The 23,163-nt window shown below is 36.4% G+C and overlaps 1 protein-coding gene, 1 long non-coding RNA gene and 1 other non-coding gene across 5 annotated transcripts in view; 2 read left to right on the top strand and 1 right to left on the bottom strand.

Annotated features, from left to right (window-relative positions):
- Nucleotides 1-19,536, top strand: part of LOC144372680 (uncharacterized) — a 45,028-nt gene extending 25,492 nt beyond the window's left edge. The window contains exon 3 of the long non-coding RNA XR_013432607.1: nt 18,569-19,536. This is a non-coding gene — a long non-coding RNA (uncharacterized LOC144372680). The remainder of the gene's footprint in view (nt 1-18,568) is intronic.
- LOC144372678 (transport and Golgi organization protein 1 homolog) overlaps nt 1-23,163 on the bottom strand; it is a 58,330-nt gene that overhangs the window by 20,156 nt on the left and 15,011 nt on the right. For 2 of the 3 annotated variants that reach the window (XM_078035976.1, XM_078035979.1), the window contains exon 4: nt 15,314-15,450. In XM_078035976.1, coding sequence (XP_077892102.1) covers nt 15,314-15,450 — 137 coding nt within the window. Of the gene's footprint in view, nt 1-216; nt 502-15,313; nt 15,451-23,163 lie in introns of those variants that run through there. The other variant, XM_078035977.1, reaches the window with a different exon arrangement.
- Nucleotides 12,182-12,288, top strand: LOC144372688 (U6 spliceosomal RNA). Its single transcript, XR_013432616.1, has one exon. It is a non-coding gene; the product is annotated as a U6 spliceosomal RNA (small nuclear RNA).

Genomic DNA, 23,163 nt, shown 5'->3' with positions numbered 1-23,163 from the left:
CACCTCTATTCCGTCAAAAAAAAAAAAAAAGTGCAAGTGGGGAAAGCTCAAGTACACTCTCACCGGCCTCGCTTAATAATACAGTCAAGTCCTGCCTGCCTTGGGCCCGACACACTCCATTTCTCCGTCGCCACGACAGTCAGTGCACCCACTCTGCCAGAACTCAGCCACCCGCCTGCCAGAGCTGGGGTCCCTCCCTGGGAATGGGACCGTCACCTCCAGTAGCTTGGCAATGAGGGCTGCGTAGAGCACCGACAGGGGTCCCAGGAGCTCCGGGTCCCCTGGGAAAGCAGTGACAGAAGGCACAGTGGCAGGTACTGAGTCCATGGTGTAGGGACAGCTGAGCGGAAGCAACGCTTCCATGCAGAACAGCACAGGACCCTCTTTCACCGTTTCCTACTTCGGTAGGACCCAGCGCAGGGGGCGGGTACTGGGAGTGAACTTTGCCTTCCTCCACCGCAGGCGCTTTCCGCCCAACGCAAGTAAAACGCGTCATCAGAGGAAGCCCTTGGGCCGACAGCAGTGAGAGGACAGAGGATGCAGAGGGGCAGGCAGGGAGCGGAAAGAACCAACTGGGGAGCCCAGCGGGGGACAGCTCGAGGAGAGCCCAGCAGAAGAGTCCAAATGAAAGGACTCCAGAAGGAAAGAGGCTCACCTGTCCCCGGAACTGGGAGAGGACCAGCGATTTAGAAGGCCCTGGAGGAAGCCAGGGAACTAGCAAAAGGGGATTATAGGCAGAGACTAGGAAAAAGGAGAAAGTCAGGCCTCCCAGCTCCTCCCAGAGCAAAACCCTTTTGTCAACGTGTTGAGACACCAGGTACCTGCCCCAAAAGTGCAGACAGAAGAGGAGAAGCTTCTCCTGCTCCCTTCTAAAGGACTACTGCTTGGACTGGGCTTTCCTTCCCTGCTCAATCCAGTCCTGTTACTTTCTCCAATTGTGGATGACACTCTTTTTAAAAAGCCTTACCCTAAGGAATCATGTCATTATCACCCCACTCCGGTGGCTTCATTTCTGGATGCCACATTTTAAGGTTGCATGACTTGTGGAAAAGAACAGAATCATGAATAGCCCCCGAAAAGCACGTGCTAAAAATTGAAGAAACTGGGGACGTTTAACTTGGGGAGGGAATGAACATATGTGGATCTTTAAAAATCTGTCGTCAAGTTGATTATAGTCAATTCAAAAGAACAAGAATAAGCAGGAAAGCACTGAAAAAGAAGAGCAATGAAGGGTACAGGGAGGGCAGACTATATAATTAATTCATGTACCCTCGTCCAAGCCCAAGAATACATAGAGATTGTGGGACAGAATAGAGAATCCAGAAACAGAACCAACTGGACACTTGGGGTACAATAAAAGTTAGTTTGGGGAAAATAGACTTTCTAATAAGTAGCATTACCACATGGAAAATTATAAAATTGGATTTTTCTCTACTTATTCAAAAGATAAACTACAAGTGGATAAGAAACATGAACGTAAAAATAGAAAATAAACAAGTACTAGAAAATATTGGGTGAAATTTTTTATGTATTATGAGTGGGCAAAACCTGCCTCATTGAAAAAATCTTTCCTGGCTGTATCTAAACCTGCTACACACACACACACACACACACACACACATACACACACACAGTTTGACAATGACAACCTGAGAAAAAATATTTGCAACCTATTGTTGTCCAAAGAATCATGTTCCTGAAATATAAAGAACATTATAAATAAAATGGCCAGCAAACCTATACAAAAATGGGCTGAAGAAATAAACAGATCTCAGGAAAAGAAATGCAAATAGCTATAACATATGGAAACATGCTCTGCTTAGCTCATAATGAACAAAATACAAATTAAACCACACCAAGATACCATTTCTCACTTGCATTGGCAAGATCCAAACGTTTGACAACATACTCAGTAGGTGAGAGAATGTGGGGGAATACAAATTCTCAGATAAGTATACAAAATGATACAACCCTTATGAATGAGATTTGGCAACATCTCCCAAAACTGCTTATATATTTACCTATTAACTCAACAATCGCACTTTTTTTTTTAAAACTTTTTCAGTGCTGGGGAAGGGTATCTAGGGCAAGTGCTCTACTGCTGAGCTATAGTCCCCCAGCCCTAACTTCTAAAGATACTGGGAATACAACAACAAATGTTTAAAACTTGTATTTACAAAACTATGTTATTCAAGCATTAATTATAATAATACAAGATGGTCACAAAAGGCTGAAACAACCGTCATCAATGAAAGTTGTTGAATAAACCAAAGAAGAAAGAAAATAATTTTAAATACTGCTAAGAGCTAGTTTCCAGAATATATATTTTTAAAATGAAGTAGAGAAAAATATTTGTAGAATACTATTTGTATCTTAGAAAGTGAAAAAAGATGAGTATATTATTTCTTATAGCTTTGAGGTAAAATTGACATGCAATAAATTACATGTATTTAAAGTGTGCAATTTGATAAATTTTAACATGAAATTATGAAATCACCATTATAATCAAGATAATATACACATCCTTTACTTCCAAAAATATTCTCATTCTCTAGGTAATTCTGCCCTTTGTCACCCTTCCTTCTTGCCCCCCACTTTCCCATTCCTCCAGCAAAATGTCTATCTTAATAGATTGCTTTGTATTCCTCAAGTTTTATGTGTATGGGATAATGTATTTTCTATGGCTTCTCTTATTCAGCATAATTTGAGATTCATCTACATCAGTTTATCTATCATCTATTTTTATTGCTGAGTAGCATTTCATTATATGTACATACCACAATTTGTCTATCATCTATTGATAGACATTTGGATTTTTTTCCAGTTTGGGGCTTTTACAAATATAAAATTCCTCCTATTGCTATATAACTTATCTTTTCTTTGGAAAAGAATGGTTGGATATGACTGGTATATGTTTACCTTTTTAAGAAGGTGATTCTACCACTTTATATCCCCACCAGCTGTGTACCCATCCAGTTCCCCCATCTCCAACCACTCAGCACAATTGTCTTTAATATTAGATATTTAATAAGTGTGTAGTGGTAACTCTTATGCTTCAAAATTGCATTTCCCTGATAATTATGTCAAGCATTTTTAATGTCTTTATTTACTATCTGTTTATCTTCTTTGATGAAGTGTTATTTTACAGGACTATATTTTTTCTAATGAGTTCTAAGAGTTCTTCATATATTCTTGATGCAAGTCTTGATAAATGCTTGACAGTAATTTCCTCCCAGCTTGTGTTTTGTCTATTTCATTCACTTCAAAGTGTATTTTGAATTACAGAGGTTTTAGTTTGATGAATCCCACATTGTCAAATCCTTTTTAATGCTTTTGTTGTCAAATTTAAGAAATCTTTGCCAAACCTAAGTTCAACAAAAATTTTTCTCTTATTTTTTTCCTAGAGGTTTTATAGTTTTGAGTTTAATATTTAAGTCTGTGAGTTAATTCAGGTTTCTAATGCAAGGCATGGATCAATATTTTGCATATAAATATGCAGTAATTTCAGTACCATTTGCTGAAAAAACTTTCCATTCTCTACTTGTCTTTCCACCTTTGTCAATGACTATTGCCATATATATTGTGTATCTATCTCTGAATTATTGGCTCTGTTCCAATGTTTTGTCTGCAATCCTGATTACTGTAGCTTTAGAATATTTTTTTCTTTTTTTCCTCTTCGTATGGTACTAGGGATTGAACACAGGACCTTGCATATGCTAGGCAAGTGCTCTACAACTGAGCTACATCCCCAGCCCTAGATTAAGTCTTGAAGCCACGTATTCTAGGTCTGTTGCAATCAGCTTGTCATTTTCTACAAAACTCTGCAGGAATTTTGATTGGAATAATGTTGACTCTGGTGATTAAACTGGGATGAATGGACACCTTAGTCTTCTGACTCATAAATTAGGTATATCTCTCCATTTAGGTTCTCTTTAATTTCTATCAGCAATATTTTATAGTTTTTAATATATACATTTTAGTTTTTGCCACGTTTATGTTTAAATACTTCATATTTTTATTCTATTGTACATGGAAATCTTTAAAATTTCAATTTCTAATTATTCATTGTTAATATATAGAAAATATAATTGCTTTTAGATGTAAATTTTATCTGTCAACCTTACAATAGCTTTTTTCTAGATCATACCAGATTGTATCTATATATATTCATGTTATCTGAAAATAAAGAGAATTTTATTTCTTCCTTTCCAATCTGAGTGCATTTTATTTCTTTTTCTTGCCTTAGTATACTAGCTATTTCCTTACTGCACCCCAGTACAATGCTAAATAGATGTAATGAGAGTGGACATCTCTGTTTGGTTTCTGATCTTGGGGAAAAGTATTCAATTATCAACCATTAAGTATGAGGTTAGCTGCATTTTTTCAGAGGATATTTTAAGCTCCCTTCTATTCCTAGTTTGTTGTTTGTTTTTCTACATCAATAATCAATGCTGAGGGGCTGGGGTTGATACTCAGTGGTAGAGCACTTGCCTAGCATGTGTGAGGCAATGGGTTCGATTCTCAGCACCGCATATAAATAAGTGAATAAAATAAAAGTCAATCAACATCTAAAAAATTTTTTAAAATAATAATCAGTGCTGATTTTTTTTACATGTTGATGGGATTTATTGTCACCTACTTGTACATGCACACAAAATAACAATATAATTTGGCCAATATTACTCCCCAACATTTCCCCCCTCTGCTATATTTTTTAAATGCTTGTTTTGTTTCTCTTGAGCTAAACACAAAGATTGTGCTTTTAGGTACATCAATGTGGTAAATTTCATTGATTTTCAAATGTTAAATAAATTTTGGATTCTTGACATAAATCCCCATCATCAGTCTAGTTTTTGTCTATGATGTATTTTCCTTTTACATATTGTTGTATTTGACTTAAATTTTTGTTTAGAATTTCTGTACAGATTCATTGGAGATCTCTTGAGAGGTATGTGATTTTCTTGTTATATCTTTGTCTTGGTTTGGTGTAGTGATAACACTGGCTTCATAGGAGAAATATTTCCTTGCTTTAATATTCTACAAGGGTTTAGTATTACTAATACTATTAGGAATTAGTATTATTTCTTCCTTACAGGAATTGGATCACCAATAAAGCTATCTGGGTCTTATATTTTTTTCTTTGTAGAAAGGTTTTTACCTATACCTTCAATTTCTTTAATAGTCAACAAGGTTTATGAAGTTGTCTGTTTCTCTTGAGTGAACTTTTGCAATTTGTGGCTTAAATAGAATTTCTTCATTTCATCTAAATTGTCAAGTTAATTAACATAAACTGTTCATAATATCCCCATTATCAGTCTAGTATCTGTGAAATCTGTAGTTATATCCCTTCTCTGATTGCGGATATTGGTAATCTGTGTCTCCTCTTTTATTTCCCTCACTAGATGTTGATCAATTTTATTCATCTTAAAGAACTAGCTTTGGGTTTCATTGATTTTCTCTTATTTTCCTTTTTTAAAATTTTACTGACTTATAGTCTTTATTATATCTTTTTTCTTGCTTACTTGGAGATTAACTTATTTTTCCTTTTCTAGTTTCTCATAGTAGGAACTAAAGTCAATGACTGGAGACTTCTTTTTTAATAAAGCTATCTTGGGCCTGGTAGTGCTATAAATTTTCCAATAACGCTTTAGTGACATTGCACAAATGGATATGTTGTTTTCAGTTTTATTGAACTCAAAATATGAATTTCTTCTCTGATTTATTTGACTCAAAAATTATTTAGCAGTGGGGGCTAAGGTTGTAGCTCAGTGGTAAAGTGCTTGTCTCACATGTGTGAGGCACTGGGTTCGATCCCCAGCACCACATAAAAATAAATGTACTGTGTTGTTCATTTATATATATATATATATATATATATATATATATATATATATATATATATATATATATATATATATATATCTTTAGCAGTCTGGCACTAAAGTTTTCAAATATTTGAGAAATTTCCAGATTTTTCCATTATTGATTTCTCATTTTATTGTGTTCAGAGAACAAGCTTTGCCTGACTTTGAATACTTTTATATTTACTGATAATTTTTTTTAAGATCCAGAATACAGTTTATCTTGGTAAATGTTCCATGTGCACTAAGCTCCTTGGGAGTTTTCTATAAACGTCAATTAATTTCAAGTGGATGGATTGATTATGTCATTCACACTTTCTACAATCTTACTTTTATTTTTCATTTTCTGCCAATTGCTGAGGAGAGGATATTGAAATCTCTAAATGTAATCTATAGGATTCATCATTTTCCTCATAATTCTATCAATTTTTATACTTCATGTATTTTGAAGGTCTAATATTAAAAGTACAAGCATTTAAGTTTATTATATAATCTTGACTGATTCCTTTATCATTAGGAAATAACTTTCTTGAGTCCCGATGATATATTTTGCCCCACAACCTCTTTTGGTTTAATGTAGCTACTCCAGATTTCCTTTCACTAGTGTTTAACATGAGATACCTTTTTTAATCATTCTAATTTTGACTTCTTTGTGTCTATTTACAGTGTTACTCCCTTAGACATCTATTTGGGTCTTGCTTCTTTAGGCAATATGACAATCTCTGTTTTTAACTGATGTATTTAGATACTTTCCACTTAATAGGATTACTGCTGTGCATAGGTGTAAGCTTAATATAATCTTCTATTTGTTCTTTCTGTTCTTTGTTCTTTTTCTTTTCTGTCTTCTTTTGCAGAAATACCACTATCGGTATTTTTAGTGATTCCTCTATTGGCTTATTAAGCTATAACTCTGTTTTCTAATCTTAGTGCTTCAGGGTTTAGAATGTACATCTTTAATTTGTCACAATCTACCTTCAGATGATACTGTATTACTTCACATATTCAATAAGAACATTACAATAATTACTACCCTTCTGAGATTTATAATGTTGTCATGTATTTTACTTTACATGTTTTCTAAATCCCATACTACACTGATATTTGTCTTTAAACAGTCAATGACTTTTTAAAATGTTCAAATAAGAAAAATTATTTTAAATATTTATGCACACAGTCACCATTTTCAGTGTTCTTTACTCCTTTATTCCATTATTTCCATCTGCTGTCTTGGTGCAAGTGTAGGGTGAATTCTTTCAGCTTGTATGTCAGTACAAGTCTTCATTTTAGAAAGATATTTCACTGGGCATGATATTATCGGCCAACATTATTACTCTTCAAATATATTAAAGGTATCACTCCACTATATTCTCTTATGCCTAATTTCTGACAAGAAATCTGATGTCATCCTTAGTTCTTCTCTACATAAATGTTTTCTCTAACTGCTAAGATTGCTCTTTATCACTGGTTTTGAGCAATTTATTTATGATATAATATACCTTGATATAGCTTTATTCATGCTTTTTGTACTCTAGTTCCTTTTAATATCTTGGATCTGCAGATGTACAGTTTTCACAAATTTTTGAAAATTTTTGGCCATCATTTCTTAAAATATTTTTCTGAATACCTCTCAACGCTCAACTTGAAACTGTCCCACAGCTCACTGATGCTCTGGTTCACTTTTCTTTAACAGAAGAAATTTTCCCTGTGTTTCATTTGGGGTACTTCTCCTGTTATGTCCTCAAGTTCACTAACAATTTCATCACAATGCTTATTCTGACATTAATCCCATCCACTGTGTTTATCATATATTTTCAACTCTAGAAGTCTGATTTTCTTAAAATATATCTTCTATATCTCTTTTTACCTTTTTAACACACGAAATATAGTAGTAATAACTTTTTTAAAAATGCCATTACCTCATTCTAACATCTCCGGCAGTTCTCGGTTGGCTTTGATTGGATGATTCTTCTCCTCATCATTGTGGATTGTATTTTTCTTGCTTCTTTGCATGCCTGGTAAGCTTTGATTCGATGCCATACATTACGAATTACTATTCTTAATATTTTGTATACAATTAAATTACTGGAAACAATTTGATTCTCTTGGGTCTGAATATTTGCTAGGTATGACATAAATTGTAATAGTCAGTCCGAGGTATCGCCCTTCTGATTATTCTACCCAACTTCCTTAGATAGTTTTTTCCAGGTGCTATTCTGGTCCCTATGTTAGGACCTGTTCCTTCTAATCACTTAAGATTGTTTCTCTGACTTGCTAAGCATTTTCATCACACTTATGTGCAGATCAATACCCTGCTGAACACTCAGAGAGCCTTTCACAGATTTCCAGAATTGTCTCTCAATGTAGCAACCTTCTTTTGGTACTCCACCCTGTGAATTCTAGTCACTTCGGTTTTCCTGGAATCTCAGCACCATCTCTCAATTCATGGTATCCTCTGGTTCTGCCTGACTTCCCCTTCTTTGTCATGGCTTGGGAATCTCTTAACATAGTAAAAGCTGGGACAACTAAAGAGCTCACAGCATTTGTTCCTTATGTTTCCAGAATCATTCTTTGTTGCTTGATCTTCAATGTTGCTGGATCTTCAAATTTTATCTGTTTGTGGGTTTTTTTTTTTCATATTTATTTTAGTTGTTTCAGTTGGGAAGGTGAAGCCAGTACCTATATAAAGCTATCATAGCTAGATGTAAAAATCATTTGCTTTTCTTTTTCTTTTTATGGTGCTGGGGATTGAACACATGGCCTCATGTATGGTAGGCAAGTGCTCTACCACTGAGCTACATATCCCTTTTCTCATTGGCTTATTTTTTTAATAGCAGAATACATAATGAAATAAATTTTAAAAGTTAACTATAAAAGAGAGTAACATCAGGGTAGACAGAACTGGGACAAAAGCTAGAATTCTTTCAAAATCAGGCAGGAGAATCACAAGTTCAAAGCTAGCCTCAGCAACTTAGCAAGTCCCTACGCAATTTAGTGAGAACTATATCTCTAAATAAAAAATAAAGAGGCTAGGTATGTGGCTCAGTGGATAGGAGCCCTGGGTTCAATCACCAGTACTAGAAAACAGAAACAACTTATTTTTACAAATTAACTTTGGCTCTTCTAAATATTTAAATAATTGTAAAATAAACAAAAAAATCTTTAAAAAGTAATACCTAAATATTGAAAGCAAAAATGAAACAACCTGTGACATCAAGTTGGTGACAAACCACAGAAATGAATTAGTTCAAACATACCTTAGTGGGATATAGCTTAAAGACAAGAGAATTTCATGTCAGGAATACATTCCTGAAAGTATTTTAAATAACATAAATATAGTCTTGTGTTGCTTAATGATGGGAATAAATTCTGAGAAACACATCTTAGGCAATTTCAGCATGTAAACATCATTGAGCATACTTATACAAACCTAGAAAATATAGCCATTTCCACACGTAGGTATTCATATATGGTATATCATTGCTTTGGGGATAAAAACCTATAAGATATTATTATACTGAATTCTGTAGACAATTGTAACGTTGTAAATGTTTATATATCTAAACATATCAAAACACAAAAAAAGATATTAAAAATACTAGGTGACAAGAATTTTTTAGCTCCATTATTATGCACTAATGACCAAAATGTCATTAAGTGGCACAAGACTGTAAACAATTATACTGATATCATTGAAAACTGGAACTCCAACATCAGAGAAAGAAAACACAAATCTAAGATAGATGAAGTGAAGTAAAATCTCTCCTGAATTTTCATGGGAATTATCTAAATGACATGATGAAAAATCCCCACATATTTCTGAGCTTTGTTCACTAAAAAGGCCTACAAATGACAGTCAATTTGAGCAATAAGCAATCCTAGTACTTCGAATGTAGCCTCTAAATATCATTTCCTATTGAAAGGAACCAAAGTTCTTTTAGAGAAATAGTTCCTTCAAGGTCTGGACAGGGAATGTTTAAGATGAACTTGGAATATCTCATAGTTCAAAAGCAAGGAAAATAGGTAACAATGACCACTAGGTGGTGGCAAAGGGTCCCAGGAGCCAAGATAAAGAGGCTTCTACAAGGCAAAAGGGGGAGAAATTGAGCATCAGGTAAGAACAATTACTATTCCTAACTGGATTAAACACACCAAATATTTTTAAATGCATGACATCATATTGACTCTTAAATAAAAGTTAAAAAGATTTCAAAAGCCCCTTTGGGTATCATTTGATAATGCTAGAATACTACCTTACTATTCTGAAAAGTAATGAAGAAAAGGAATCAAATGTTTATCTCCTGCCTTAACTATACAAACCAAATATCTGTGTAAAGAATAATCAATCATAGCCAGGCGCCGTGGCACACACTTGTAATCCCAGTAGTTCGGGAGGCTGAGGAGGGAAGATAGCAAGTTCAAAGTCAGCCTCAGCAAAAGCGAATTGCTAAGCAACTCAGTGAGACCCTGTATATAAATAAAATACAAAATAAGGCTGGGGATATGGCTCACTAGCCAAGTGCCCCTGAGTTTAATCCCCAGTACAAAAAAAAAAAGAAAGAAAAAATAATCAATCATAAATTTTTATTTGTATAGGCATCCCAGCCTTTAAATGAAGAAAGAAAAATCCCAGCAACTCAGACCATTGCTATTTTGCAACCTGCAATATATTAGCAAATCTCACCAAGGTCACTGTTGACTAGTAGTCAACATCAAAGGAGAGGACATGCAGATGTCAATGCAATATTTTATTAAGTTTTCATAACAGAATTGAACCTAAACCTGACTACCAATTTCCAAGAAATATAAAGCAACAGAGAAAGGCTGAAGTTGTTAGCTCAGCACTTGCCTAGAATGCATGGAGCCTGAGGTTCAATCCCCAACACCACCAAACAAACAAACAAAAAAAAAGGCAATAGAGAAAACAGGTTAAATTGTTGTACCAGGGGGATGTCATTTATTCACCAAAACTACAATATATCCTAGAAGTCCCACAAACATATTTTTTTCAATTATCACAAAAAGTTACAAGAAAAGGATAAATCAATAGAGAGTAACTTATATGAGACTTGTTCTCCCACTGAAAGCAACCAGAAAGTTGGAATATATATATATATTTTGGTACCAGGGATTAAACTCAGAAGCACTTGATCACTGAGCCACATCCCCAGTCTCAGCCCCATTTTGTATTTTATTTAGAGACAGGGTCTCACTGAGTTACTTAGCACCTCACTTTTGGCTTTGAACTCATGATCCTCCTGTCTCAGCCTCCCGAGCCACTAGGATTAAGGCATGTGCCACCATGCCCAGTCAAAATATATTTTTAAAGAGCTATTTTTCAGATAGAAAGCCACAAGGGACATGCAACTGTCACCCCTAAGAGCAGGAGAACAAATAGATGAGCATTTCACCTGGAGGCACCCTCTAGACCTCAGTTTGGGAAGGGGAACCCAAATAGGGCATAACAGTCTCACTGAGGAGAGAGAGACCAGAGTTCCAGGAGATTAAGCAGCCAAAAATATGTAGAGAAAACTACCAGAAAGATGGGAGCCACAAAGAAAGAGAGTTTCGGAAATCTGCATGGAGGTGGTCTTCAGTTTGGGGCTACATTCTAAGCAGTACCTGCGAGGGCCAAGAACAACTATAAGCTAACCAATCCCACAGTTGGCACTGAGCTGGGAGAAGTCTGGATTCCAGCTAGCCAGAGAGAGTTGACATACAAAAACAGTATGGTCAACAAGCTCATGAAGAAGTATTTGATCCAGGCATCATGGCACATGTCTGTAATCCCAGCAACTCAGAAGGTTGAGGCAGGAGGATCCCAAGTTTGAGGCTGGCAACTTATCAAGGGCCTAAGCAAGTTAGTGAGACCCTATCTCAATAGGAAAAAAAAAGTTCACTCAATATCATTAATTATCAGGAAATAAACTCACAAAGACATACCCACTAGAATGGCCCAAGTGCTAGTGAAGACGAAGTCAAGTGGAAGTCTCCTAAATTGCTGGTGGAAGTATAAAATGATTGTGGTCATTTTTTAGCATGGCTTGACAGTATCACATAAGATAAAAACATACATTAAACGTAGGAGGCAATTGCACTCCTAGATATGAGTCCATTTATAGTGGCATATATATGAAATAGTACTGTAGGAAAAATGAATCTATAGTTTAAAAAAAAAAGTTATCAGTGGTTGCCTGGAACAGGTGGTGAAGGAACTCACTGGGAAGGATCCCAAGGAAACTCCTTTTCTAGTGAAAAAACTGTTCTATATCTTGATTATGGTAGTTTTTACATGGGTATCTACATTTGTTAAAACTCAGAGTGTGCTTGCTTTGGCAGCACATATACTAAAATTGGAACAATACAGAAAAAATTAGCATGGTCCCTGAGCAAGGATGACACCCACATTTGTGAAGCATTCCATAGTTTTGTGGAACCAACCCTTCAACAGATGAATGGATAAAGAAACTGTGGTACATATATGAAATGGAATATTACTTATAGCCTTAAAAGAGAAAAAAATTATGGCAACTGCGGGTGAATGGGAATATCAGGTTAAGGGAAGTAAGCCAATCCCAAAAACCAAAAGCTGTATGTTCTCTCTGAAAGTGGATGCTGACCCATAATGGGGGTAAGGTGGGTGGTAAGAGGCATGGAAAGAATGGAGGAACTTTGACTGGGCAAAGGGGAGGTAGGACAGGTGACGGGGCATAGGGATAGGAAAGATGGTGGAATGAGATGAACCTTATTACCCGAGGTACATGTAGGAATACAAATGTGTTGTGTACAACTAGGAAAAGTTTTGTTCCATTTATATACAATGAATCGAAATGCATTCTGCTATCATGTATAACCAATTAGAACAAATTAAAAAAAACTCACTGATATTAGCTATCAAGGAATTACTGTTAAGTTGGGTGATGGCCCGTGGGTTCATTATACTACTCTCTGTGCTTTTCTTTAAAGCTTTTCTAATTAAATTTATTTTTTAACTAGTACATAGAAACAAACATTATAATTATTGAAGTAGGTAACATGACATTTTGATGCATGATTACACTATGTAACGTTTAAATCAGTTAAATATATCTACCTCCTCAAACATCATTTCTCTATGGTAAAACTTTCACAACCTTTTCTTCTAGTATTCTAAAATGTACAGTATGTTATGGTTACCTATAGTCCCCTACTATTCTCTCTGCTCTTATTTGAAAGTTTCCATGATAAAAATACTAAAAATAATTTTTAAATTAAGATATAACTTCAAATATTTAAAGGATTTCTATGTAGAAAAGAATTCAGTTTTATAGAGAAAATCATGTGGAGGAAAATTTGGAGTCAATACAAGGATGAACTAGACAACAGAAGAACATATAGCCTTGTAAGAGAGTGACTCATGCTAGGAAATTCTAGTGTACAGGCCTCATAACTACTCGTCAGGGCCACAGTAAAGAAAATAACAGCAATGAGTGAGAAACTAGACTAACAGCCTTCCAAGGTTTCTTCTAACACTAAGATTCTACTAAGATTCCATTGATCAATGAACCTGATTGGTGCACATCTCCCAAACACATCAGAGCCTATTACTCTCCAGTCCTATCAGATATCATACTACTTGTTTAAGATTTTACATTGATTTGTTCATAATTTTTGCATATATTTGTTAAGTCTTTTTCTTAAGGCTTTCAAAAATCACAATCATGCCTTACACCTGTTAGACTCTTTTAGTCCTCACACAATGTCCTGTACATACTGGGCCATCAAAATGCCTTTTTGAAATCTCCTTTCAAATCAGTCTTTTAACATTGTGCCTCTTCTTTGCCACTCACGTCTATGTCTTACCTATCACCGTACAATCACTGACACACCTGCACCACATTCGTGTCCCCTGACCTAGACCTAGAGGAGGGCTCTGTGCATACCTAAAAATATGAATAAAGAAATCCTTTCCATATCGTGAGGCTGTTAACTTTCCAAGTGATGCTGATTCATTCTGATAATCAAATTATGACTGTGGAAGACTGCTTTAATCACTGGAAATATCATTATTCTAACTGCCTGGCTTGTACATACCCCTTACCCAGGTGGCTGCTACCATCATGAACAAACATGGAGCCAACTGAAAAATGATTTGTTTCTCCCCACCACATCTTTTCCACCCTGGTGGTCTTTCCTCCCCAGGTATTCATTGATTTATACCACCTTCTGACTGCCTACATGAGAATTAGGGGGTGCGTAGGGGTAAAACCCTTCAAAATGCCAGACACCTCACCAGACATTTTACCTTGTCAAATCATTTAATTCTTATGATTGGAGTAAGCATTATCTACATTTTTCAGATGAGGAAAACTTTTTTCAAAAGTTTACTTATTTGCCCAAACTTCTAAATGATAACCTTGGGATTTGAAACCACATCTACCTGGCTTCAAAATCTACACATTTTACAAGGAAAACAACAACATCATCTTTCTTACACAAGCCTTGAAATAACACAATCTACAGGAAACAACTTCAGTTGAGGAGGATTACTGTCACAAAGGCCCTAGGACCTCCAACCTCTAAAAGCTTTCTCATTCCTATAATTAAATTCTAAAAGTCCAATATCAACAAATACCAATGGGGGGGAGGTAAGCCCTAAAATGCTTAGATAAGCTTCTAGACAGATTAAATGTCTTGTTTGAATCATGATTTTCTTTAGAAAGATCAGCCTTAAGTGACTCTTTCTAAGAAACAGATCTAACCTAATTCCTTTTCATTCTTAAAACTTTCTAAGGATCCCCACTATTAATGGTCTAATGCTACTTTGGCTCATGACTTCAGTTAAGATTTGCTGGCCTCTCCAACAGGCCCATCCCCCTCCAACTTCACACTTTACAACACCAACTATTCACATTCTCCTGCCCTCCCCAAATATCCTTTCTTCATGTTTCCATTTCTCTGAACACATTTCTTCTGACTGCCAGCTTCCCCCACCACCCCAGCCTGTCTAATCAACAACAAACCACATGTCAGACTCCTGTTTGCCCTTTGCCTGTGCTTCAAACACATCTCAACCACTTTCTGACCTTATTGATCACCCTTCCAACCATAATAAATGCATTTATGGACAATAATGTTCTACCATCGAATAAATACCTCTCTTTCTGCCATTATCTTACTGTGTTTCAAGTGAATGCTGTTATCTCCCTGCCAGAATGAAAGGTTCTGAGGGGAAGAACCAAGTTTTTATAGGTGTGCAAATGTCCAGCCTTGGTAGACAGCAAATTTTCCTCATGTGCTAAACCAAGTAGCCATTAAAGCCACACCCCTATGGCTTTTGTTTCAGGAGCTATCTACTCAAAGGATCAGGAGTAATTTTCATAAAGACATTTTAAGTTCTTCACTTCATGACCAGAAGCCACTTAAAAACTAATAAATAATCAACATTCTAATTGAAGAAACTATGTCAAACTTACCATCTTAGACAAATAAAGCAAGAATGAATGTAACAAGAAAAGTATGGTGGTGGCATCTTCTGGCTCTTCCACCTTTATCTCTAGTTGGTTTTCTGTATCAGCAGCATCAACAGGAGTACCTTCTGTTATAAGTAGCTCTAAAATTGAAAGGGGAAATGGCTATTTTATTTTATGCTATAGAATAAGAATTGTCTCTCTTCAGTTTCAATATTCATCGAGTGTTTCACTAAATATATGAGTCACAGTGCCTGGAATATTTGGCTCTCCTAAAGACAATTAACACAGAGAAGAAAACTTCATAATCCTAATTAGAGCTATTAGACCCTTCAATTATAAAATGAACAATCTCTAGTCTACTCTCCACTACTTCAATGGCCATAGAACTGCTACCAGAACAATATTCACTCAAGGGAAAATTTAAAACCAGAGATATATAGACCAGGGTCACATTCAACAAACATGGATTTAGTGCTGGTGAAACCTTGTGTTTAAAATTTTAGGAAAGCTGAAAGAGAGGGAGTCTTGGTTTGCAGATTTGCAGGTGGAATGAGCCAAGGCTTAACACAGTATCTGGCACCTGGCAGAGATACTCAACAATTATTTATTGAATGCACAGATGACAGCTATTTAAAAAGAACACAGTAATATCAAGAGAGACTAAAGGGAATTGGATACAGACCTGCATTGAGGCTCTGTGAATGAGGTAGAATTCCAGTAAGAACTGAGAGCTTGTAGGGGTAGAATTTCAGTATGAGTTACAGCTTGGGGTACGTTTGATTAAACAGCAGGAGTCCAACATGCAGTTATTAAGAAGTTGGACCAGTTGCTTCTAAGGTCTTTCTCAACCCTGAGATTCCCATTCACTACTATTTTTTTAAGCTTTTGCCTAATTTTTTTTAGTTTAGTTTTTGATGGACCTTTATTTTATTTATTTGTATGCAGTGCTGAGAATCAAACCCAGTGCCTCACATGTTAGACAAGCGCTCTACCACTGAGCTACAACCCCAGGCCCTCCATTCACTATTGGTCTATGAATTTGACTGCTGGTGAAGTCTGCACCATTGGCTCAGCATCTCAGCAACCTGAGCGGGCTGGCTGAGGCGCCGGCAGAGCCGGAGGGGACACACGCAGGGTCCTGAGGCTCTGTCACTCCTGCACCCCACCCGTCATCCTACGACCCCCTAGCCCAGCCCACGGGGCAGGGGACCGGGGGATCAGAGCCCCAAAGAGCCACCATGGAGACCCTGGGCTGCCCGCCCACCTGTGGACTCACTGCTGCATTCGTCGTCTGCACAGAGTTTGTGCTTCCACAAGGGCCAGCCGGTGCTCGGGTCCAGTTGGCCCGGCACTCGCCAGGTCAGCCACAGCACGAACAGCAAGAAGAGCAGCACTGGCGCTGCAGCCATGTTGTGGTCACCTTGGGGAGTCGGTGACAGGGTGGAGTAGGCTGTGGCGGGCGTCAGGGGGCGGAGGCGGGGCTCAGGGGGGCGGGTGGGGTGGATAGCAAAGCACAGAGGGGTGGCGCCCGGGAAGGCTTAAGCCTTTCCCGGGTGACACCTCAGCAGGGATATCTGGGGGTCAATCCACAGACTCTACTGGAGAACACACTGGAGCTGGAGCTCCATCCTTCTCTAGTCAAGACCTTCTCATGGACTGAAGACCTTCTCCTCTAGTCGCTGCCTTGGCAACTAGAACTCTCCTTCTCGTCCAATCACCTGCCTTTGCTCCTGTGACCTCACAAGCGACCCTCCACATGATTCTAGTAGTCACCCACCCATCCCCCCCCCCCACCCCCGCCAACTGGTCCTTTCTGGCTTTCCTTAATGTCTCATTTCTGGTCCATCCTAAACTAGCCCACTCCACTTCACCATCACTCTCATCCCCCATTCCTGGTCTGGTACCTCCTTTTCTGAACTACCAAATCCCACCCATGACTTGTCACAGCTAGTCTATGGTTCCAGGATCCCTCCCCTTCAATCTCTTTGAGGTTCCTTGAAGCCCCACCCCAAGATCCCTCTGATTAGGAAAGGGGAAGGTGAATAGAACTGTGAGTGAGGGTGTAAACTGGAGACAGTGGCCTGCTTTTTTTTTAAGGCGGGAACAGGTGGGGGCAGAGAGATGGACATTAGTCTTCAGGCTAAGATCTTGAGATTCTTATCTTTATCCGTAAGGGAAGAAATTATTTAATTCAAAAGCATATTTTTAATTCTCATTTTGTGCTACCAAAGCCCTAGCATGGTGTGGGAGTGGATGAAAATCAAAAGACAAGATATCTGGTCCTGGTCGGAAAAAGTCCACAACTTAGTGGGAACCAACTGACAAAACCGATTGTCAGAGAAGAAAGCTAGTAGCTAACATTTCTTGAAAGCTTTATGTCCAGTTGTTATTCTGAAGGAAATTTTATTTTATTTTTTCTGACCTCTAAGAGGGATCTTACATTTTTCTACTTCCCTTTCCAAGACTATTCCCTCTTTTGCACTGTGTAATCTTGAATTTAAATCTGAATTAGTTGCATTGATTTTCCCTTGTGTTAATAGTCAAATTATGATACAATTTGAATTATTGAAATGCATATGGAGGGGTTTCTTTTCTTATTTTTAATGAAAACTCACGTTTTTTAAAATTAGCACCTAGGGGACTATAGGTGGAGACTTAATATGTAGAGTCATCAGCATGATAATTGTGATTAAATAAACACAAATCAGTTCATGACAGATGATTTCACTTACTATTATAATCAGCTTTCTCCTCTATAAAACAGCACAATTAGTCCTAAATTGACATTCACTAATTGTATATTAGAGTTTCAAGGAAAACAATGAAGAGTTGGTGACTAGCATAATGATTGAGATGTGTTTTGACATCAGTAATTATTATTATTTTTAAGATGGGGGTCTTGCTATGTTGCCTAACCTGATCTCCAACACCTGGACTCAAGCAATCCTTCTGGCTTGGCCTTCTGAGTAGTTAGGACTACAAGTCACCAAACCAGCCCAGTAATTATTGTTTAGTAGATCTCTTTTTGGACACTAAAATCACTACTAATATGATTGTATATGTTTGAAATTGGTTTTAGGAGCAACATACAGATTTGATGCAACTCCTATCAAAATACCCATGAATTGGTGTGAATATACTTAGTATACAATGAGAGATATGAAAAATTGTGCTCTATATATGTAATATGAATTGTAAAGCATTCTGTTGTCATATATAAATTTAAAATAATAATAATAATAAATGTCATTTTTCCAGAACTAGAACAAACAGTCCTGAAATCCATTTGGAAGAATAAAATATTCAGAATAGCCAAAACAATTCTAAGTCAATAAAGCAAGCTGGAGGCATCATCACAATACCTGACTTCAAATTGTACTACAAAGCTATGGAAATAACCACTGCATGGCTCTGTCATAAAACCAGATACATAGACCAATGGGAAAGAAGAGAAGACACAGAAAAAGATCCAACACAGTTAACACTCATCTGATTCTTGACAAAGATGCCAAAAACATATTGGGAGAAAAGACAGGCTTTAAACAAGTGGTGCCAGGAAAATTGGTTATCCATATGTAGACAAATAAGATTAGACCCTGTACAAACTTGAAAGAGATCAAAAGCCCAGGAATTAGACCAGAAACTATGCAAATCCTTGGAAGAAAATATACATTTGAGACTCCAGCATATAGGTACAGGCAATGACTTTCTTATTAGAACTCCTAAAGCTCAGAAAATAATGACAAAAGTTAATAAACAGAATGGCATCAAATTAAAAAGCTTCTGCACAGCAAAGGAAACAATTAGTAACATGAAGAAAGAACCTAAGGAATTGGAGAAAATATATTTGCTAACTACTCTTTTTTTTTTAAGAGAGTGAGAGAGAATTTTTTAATATTTATTTTTTAGTTTTTGGCGGACACAACATCTTTGTTTGTATGTGATGCTGAGGATCGAACCTGCACTGCATGCATGCCAGGCGAGCGTGCTACCGCTTGAGCCACATCCCCAACCCTGCTAATTACTCTTTGACACAGGATTAATATCAAAACTATATAAGAAACTTTTAAAAACTTAACACCAAAACCTCAAATAACCTAGCTTAATTGGGCAAATGAATTAAACAGATACTTCTCAAAAGAAGAAATAAAAATGGACAACAAATCTATAAAAATGTTCAACATCATTAGCAATTAGGGAAATGCAAATCAAAACTACAGTGAGCTTTCATCTCACTTTAATCAGAATAGCAGCCATCAAGAATATGAACGATATGGGGCTGGGGTTGTGGCTCAACAGCACATTGCTTGTCTAGCACGTGCAAGGCCCTGGGTTCGATCCTCAGCACCACATTAAAAATAAATAAATAAAAATAAAGGTATTGTGTCCAACTACTTAAAAAAAAGAATATGCACAATAATAAATGCTAGAGAGAATGTGGAGAAGAAGGGACACTTTTTTCTCTGTTGATAGGATTATAAATGAATATAACCACTATTGAAATCAGTATGGAGGTTCCTCAAAAGACTAGGCAGGAGACCACCATATAACCCAGCTATACAACTACTCAATGTTTATCCTAATGAATTAAAGTCATAATACTAGAGTAGTACATGCATACCCATGTTTATAGCAGCACAATTTACAGTTGCCAAACTATGGAACCAAACTAGGTGCTTATCAAGGATGAATAAATAAAGAAAATGTGGCATATACACACAATGGAGCTTTATTCAGCCATAAAGGTGAATTATGTCATTTGCTGGAAAATGGATGAAACTTGAGAACATTCTGTTACACAAAATAAGCTAAACTCATAAGATCAAGGGAGCCTATGTTTTCTCTCGGATGTGGAAGCAAGAGAGGAAAAAGGAAAAAAAAGTGAAAATCAAATGGAGATCAGTAGAGTGTAAGAAAGAGACCAGGAGAGGGAGGAGTGAAGGGAAAATACTGGGGAATGATATTGGCCAAACTGTAGTGTTATATTGTGCGTGTGGAAATATGTAACGACAAATACTGCCATGATTTACGACTATAATGTATCAACAAAAAAATGGAAAAAATAAAAGAAAGCAAACAAAAGAACAAAATTGCTTTCATGTATATATGTATGTATGTATGTATGTATGTATGTATGTATGTATACAGCCTAGCCAAACATCTATTGTGAGTATAACATTAATACTCTGGAACAGTGTTGAGCAAATCATAGCTGTAAGCCTGACACCGTTTTTTTAAATTGTTCCCTTTATTCCTTTTTTCTCTTTCTTTCTTTCTTTCTTTCTTTCTTTCTTTCTTTCTTTCTTTCTTTCTTTCTTTCTTTCTTTCTTTCTTTCTTTCTTTCATTCCTCTCTCTCTCTCTCCCTTCCCTCCTTCCCTCCCTCCCTCCCTCTACCCCCCCCCTCTCTCTTTCTTTCTTTCTTATTTCCCAGGCTGGCCTGAACTCCTAGGCTCAAGTAATTTTCCTGCCTCAGCTTTCTGAGTAGTTGTGACTGTTGGAGCACACCACGATGTCCAACAATGACACTTGCTTTTGTAAACAAAGTTTTATTAGAACACAGAAGCTTATATTATTTACCCATAGTCTAGGCTGTTTTTGTGCTACACTGGCATTTGAGTGGCAATTAAGACTTGCCTACAAAGTCTAATATATTTATTATCAGTCTCTTTTCAGAAAAAGTTTGTTGATCCATGATTAGATTATAGACTAAAGTCAGCAGAATGAATACATAAACATTTCTTTTCTTACGACTAAAATTGGCTGTATGAAATGAGTTAAATGATCTATTAATTGCCAAGATATATGTCTCTTCCCTATAGAAAGTGTGTATTCAGGACTAGAAATCTTGGCACTGTGTCATGTCAAATGTAGGAAAAAACCTGGCAGTTCATTTTGATGAGACTTAAGAAATTTCTTTTCCAGGGCATTTTGAGGTGTATCTAAAATTTTTAGATAACACAGGGAAGAACATTTTAATCTGCAAATAGATTATGTTCATTATTAGTTTGTAATCATTTCACAACTATCATATAATATTAAAGCATCATAAGAGACTGCCTATCATAATAGAAACTTTTATGACTCTAGCCATTAACTTGTATTTTTCTACTTATTGTAGACCCATACTTTTAAGCTAGTGCTATTGGTAAAATATATGATTATTTAACTCTGATTGCCTTACTAATTTTGACCAGTTTATTTTTCAGATATCCATTTTGGGGTTTACTCTTTCAATTAATTTTGGGTTCCATGGGCAATGAAATTGTTGTTGAGTATGTAAGATGTTGCAGTTTCTATGTAAGTTCACCTAAGTGCTTCTACCACTATTGATGGGCAAGAATATAACTAATTTAGTACTTTTACTTGAAACTGTTATAGTTCTACTGTATGGGATTTGTTTTCCTGACACAAAAGAGTATAAAACTAGAAAAACTAAACATTTTCAGGTATTAATTTTAGAGAGATGAAGCTCAAGTAAGATGGTGGTCATACTGAGTTAAGGAGAAAATTATCAAAGTGCAAGATTATCATAGTGGTTGGAATTTTGTGGACAAGAATGTCTGAGCTATTTATGGTGGGTGCAATGTGATTATGTGTGTGTGTTAGAGAGAGAGAATACTAAAAGCCTGGAGGAAATTTATTTTTGATATGAATGTACCAGATGAGACTCTTTAAGGCTTAGCAGAGTTTGACTGCTATAAAGGAGACTGAAGATGATGCTAAATGGCAATGTTGGAAGAAATTAGGTTTTCAGCAGAGTCAGGTTGCAGCAGCTTCACTAATATATCAGGTACTTAATTAAGAGTTCATAAATAAGCCTTAGCAAAAAGAACCACACAAAAAAGAGTAAAGGGAAAATGGTAGACCTAAATTTGAAACCAAAATTGATTCATGCTGAAAATGTATGAGGCAGCCAGAAAGGAAAAAGGAAAAGAAAGGTGTGCGTGTGTGAAAGGAATCTGAGGGCAATCAAAGGGAGATCAGTAGAATAGAGGAAAGGGATCAGGGGAGAGAGGAAAGCAGGTAAAAGAGAAATACTCAAGAATGATATTGGCTAAGTTTTATCACTATATTGTACGTATGTATGAAAACATAACAACAAATCCCACCATTATGTACAAGTATAATGCACCATGAAATATGGAAATAAAGAAAAATACCAAACCTAGTGAGGCACGGAATATGCTTATAATCCCAGTGACTCAAGTGGATGAAGCAAGAGGATCACGAGCTCAAAGCCAGCCTTAGTAAATCGAGGTGCTAAAGCAGCTCAGCAAGACCCTGTCTCTCAATAAAATACAAAACAGGTCTGGGGATGTGGCTCAGTAATTGAGTACACTGAGTTCAATCTCTGGTACCAAATAATAATAATAATAATAATAATAATAATAATAATAATAATAATAATAATAATAATAATACCAAATCTAATATGATCAAAACAATTCACCAGTAATTAGCCTGCATGACACATAAAACAGAATATCCTTTATAGGAAGACAATATAATCCAGACTTCCTATGATGTATCATCTATAAATGACCAGAATATAATTTAAATTTTTTTTTTTTTTTTTTTGGTACCAGGGATTGAACCCAGGGGTGCTTAACCATTGAGCCACAACCTCAGCCCTTTTTTTGCATTTTATTTAGATATATGCTCTCATTGAGTTGCTAAGTGCATCCCTTAGTTGCTGAGGCTAGCTTTGAACTCTTTTTTTTTTTTAACAATTTCAATTTTTAATAATGGAAACATTTTGCTATTCCAGAAAAAATTTCAGGAGAGAAAAATCTTCCCTATAAAAATAAACTCATCAAAATTATAAATATTATAACTTTTTTACTTCTGCAAT

Source organism: Ictidomys tridecemlineatus, unplaced genomic scaffold (genome assembly GCF_052094955.1).
Source record: "Ictidomys tridecemlineatus isolate mIctTri1 unplaced genomic scaffold, mIctTri1.hap1 Scaffold_145, whole genome shotgun sequence".
Taxonomy (NCBI): Eukaryota; Metazoa; Chordata; class Mammalia; order Rodentia; family Sciuridae; genus Ictidomys; species Ictidomys tridecemlineatus.
This window is presented reverse-complemented; position numbering and strand designations above follow the sequence as displayed.